Source organism: Eimeria tenella, genomic scaffold (genome assembly GCF_000499545.2).
Source record: "Eimeria tenella Houghton genomic scaffold, Eth_scaff135, whole genome shotgun sequence".
NCBI classification, from domain to species: Eukaryota; Apicomplexa; class Conoidasida; order Eucoccidiorida; family Eimeriidae; genus Eimeria; species Eimeria tenella.
The window spans coordinates 6,174-8,642 of NW_013541508.1; the positions used below are offsets into that span (position 1 = coordinate 6,174).

At 60.3% G+C, this 2,469-nt stretch overlaps 1 protein-coding gene across 1 annotated transcript; it reads left to right on the plus strand.

Annotated features, from left to right (window-relative positions):
- Nucleotides 1–1,294: 1,294 nt before the first annotated feature.
- ETH_00016300 (uncharacterized protein) lies at nucleotides 1,295–2,113 on the plus strand (the record flags this gene model as incomplete). The annotated part of the gene is made up of 1 exon (XM_013373337.1): nucleotides 1,295–2,113. One exon carries the CDS (start codon nucleotides 1,295–1,297, stop codon nucleotides 2,111–2,113), a length of 819 nt encoding a protein of 272 aa, XP_013228791.1.
- Nucleotides 2,114–2,469: the final 356 nt, after the last annotated feature.

Sequence of the window (2,469 nt, forward strand, 5' to 3'; positions counted from 1 at the left end):
CTGCACCTGCTGCTGTTGCTGCTGTTGCTGCTGCTGCTGCGGCTGTCACAACAGCTGCTGCCAGTTGCTCCGCCCAGGCATTCGTGGGGCAGCACCTGCTGCTGCTGCGCGAGTGCTGTGAGTTCTGCTGCTGCTGCTGCCGCTGCTACTGCTGCGGCTGCCAGCTGCCTCTAGTGTCTGTAGCAGCTGCTGCTGCTGCTGTCGTGTGCTGCTGCTGCAGCCGCTGCAGGTAAAACCGTTGCGGCTGCAACTAATGCTTGTCAGCTTTTTAATAACAGCAAATAACTAAAAATGCCCGAGCCCTTGGTTTTGCTGCCGCAGTAGCTGCTGCTGCTGCTGCTGGTGCTGCAACTAGCTGCTGCAGCAGGAACCGTCGTCTCAGCCCTTGCTGCAGCAGCTGAAGCCTACAGAAGACTCAAAACACAATCCTTAGATTCAATCAAGTCGATTCTTTGCTGTGTCTTTGCTGCTGCTGCTCGTGCTGCTCCTGCTGCTGCTGCGTGGGGCCGCTGCATGTTCATCGAGCAGACCCAAGGTCGCCCGAGCTGCTGCTGTTGCTGCTGCAGCTGCTGCTGCCTTTGCTGCTTGTGCTTTGTCATTTCTTCGTTTATGTTGGCTTTTGAAGGAGCTGCTCTTGTTGGGAGCTCTCTGGGCGTCTGAAGCAGCTGCAGCACGGCAGCGGCGCCTGCAGCAGCAACTGCAGCAGCAGCAGCAGCAACAGCAGCAACAGCAGCAGCCAGGCAACCAGGGATACATAGGCAGGCTTCTTGGGTCCTGCATGCCTTTGCTTTGTTTTCTGTAGGTCCCGCAGCGGCTGCTCCTGCCGATCTTGCTGCTGCTGCTGCTGTTGCTGCTGCTGCAGTGTCCGCCCCAGACCATCACATAGATACATACGTGCTTCATTGGCTGCTGCTCCGCAGCAGCAACTGCAAAACGGGAGACGCATGCAGTGGCAGCAAGCAGAATAACGCTGCAGCTCTTGCTGCCAACAGCTGCTCCCTGCAGCAGCACCAAGAGCAGCAGCAGCAGAGCGCAGCGAGCTCCTGCAGCTGCTGCAGCAGCAGCAGCAACACAAGGCGCAGCAGCACCGCTGCAGCTGGCTTAATGGCTTCCCCGTGGATTACGCGGGAGGCTGGCCGTAACCCTGTGAGCAGCAGCAGCAGCAGCAGCAGCAGCCTCATCCCCGTAGCAACGGAGCCCGGAGCGGCGACTGCGCTAACAGCAGCAGCGGCAGCTGTTGCTGCTGCTGCCGCGTTATCGTCTTAGCCACTTTTCTTGTCTTTTGTAGGAGCAGATGAGCAGCAGCAGCAGCTGCAGCAGCAGCAGCGGTTCTGCTGCTACTGTGCTTCAGCAGGAGGACCCTCAGCAGCAGCAGCAGCAGCAGCAGAGGGAGCTATGTCTGTTGCTCAGCGCAGCAGCAGCACCTACGGCTGCTGCTGCAACGGTGCCTGCTGCAGCTGGTGGGGCCGCTGCAGCAGCAGGTGATGAGTCGCCTGCTGCTGCTGCTGCTGCTGCTGCTCCAGCTGCTCAGCCGCCACTTTCTGCAGCAGAACCAGACGTTAGTGCTCCCGATGCTGCAGCAGCTGCTTCAGCCCTTGCTGCTTCCAGTGGAGGCCGTGCTGCAGATGCTGCTGCCCGTGCTGCAGCAGCAGCAGCTGCTGCTGCTGCTCCGCTTGGTGGCTCTGGTGGCAGTGAAGCTGCTGCTACGCAGCGGCGTGAGCTCTCTTCGTCCGCTGCTGTGCAGCAGCAGCAGGCAGCCGACCAAGCAGCAGCAGCAACAGCAGCAGCAGCAGCCGCGACAGCAGCAGAAGTGACGGGGAGATGGGCAGTAGGAGCAGCTGCTGCACCGACCGCTGCGAGCAGCAGCGACAGCAACAATATCAGCAGCAGCAGCACCGCCAACAACAGCAGCAGCAGCAGCAGCAGTAGCAGCAGCAGCAGCAGCAGCAGCAGCAGCAGCAGTAGCAGCAGCAGCAGCAGCAGCAGCAGCGATCCTGTGTTTGTGGGGGACCGCTGCTTCTTTCTTTTGTCTCCTAATGGAGTTGTCTCTTCTGTTGCAGGCATAGAGAATTTGCCGGCGCCTCCCGCCTATCCCGTAAACCCTAAACCCTAAACCCTAAACCCTAAACCCTTTTTGCTTCAGCGCCTGCAGCAGCAGCAGCAGCCGCACTTCACCCGTAGCAGCAGCCCACTGCAGCACCAGCAGCAGCAGCACCCCAGCACCACACAAGCAACAGCCCCCCTACCACTACCACCAGCAGCAGCAGCAACAGCAGCAGCAGCAGCAGCAGCAGCATGTGTTTGCATGCAGGAAGCAGCAGAAGAGTCTCCCGTGCGGCTGCTGCGCTGCCACGCATGCAGCTCTTTGCTGCACTTCGACTCGCGGGCAGTGTTCGTACAGTGCAGCAGCTGCTCCACTTTGAATGCTGCTCCTCCGCTGCAGCAGCAGCAGCAGCAGCAGCAGCAGCA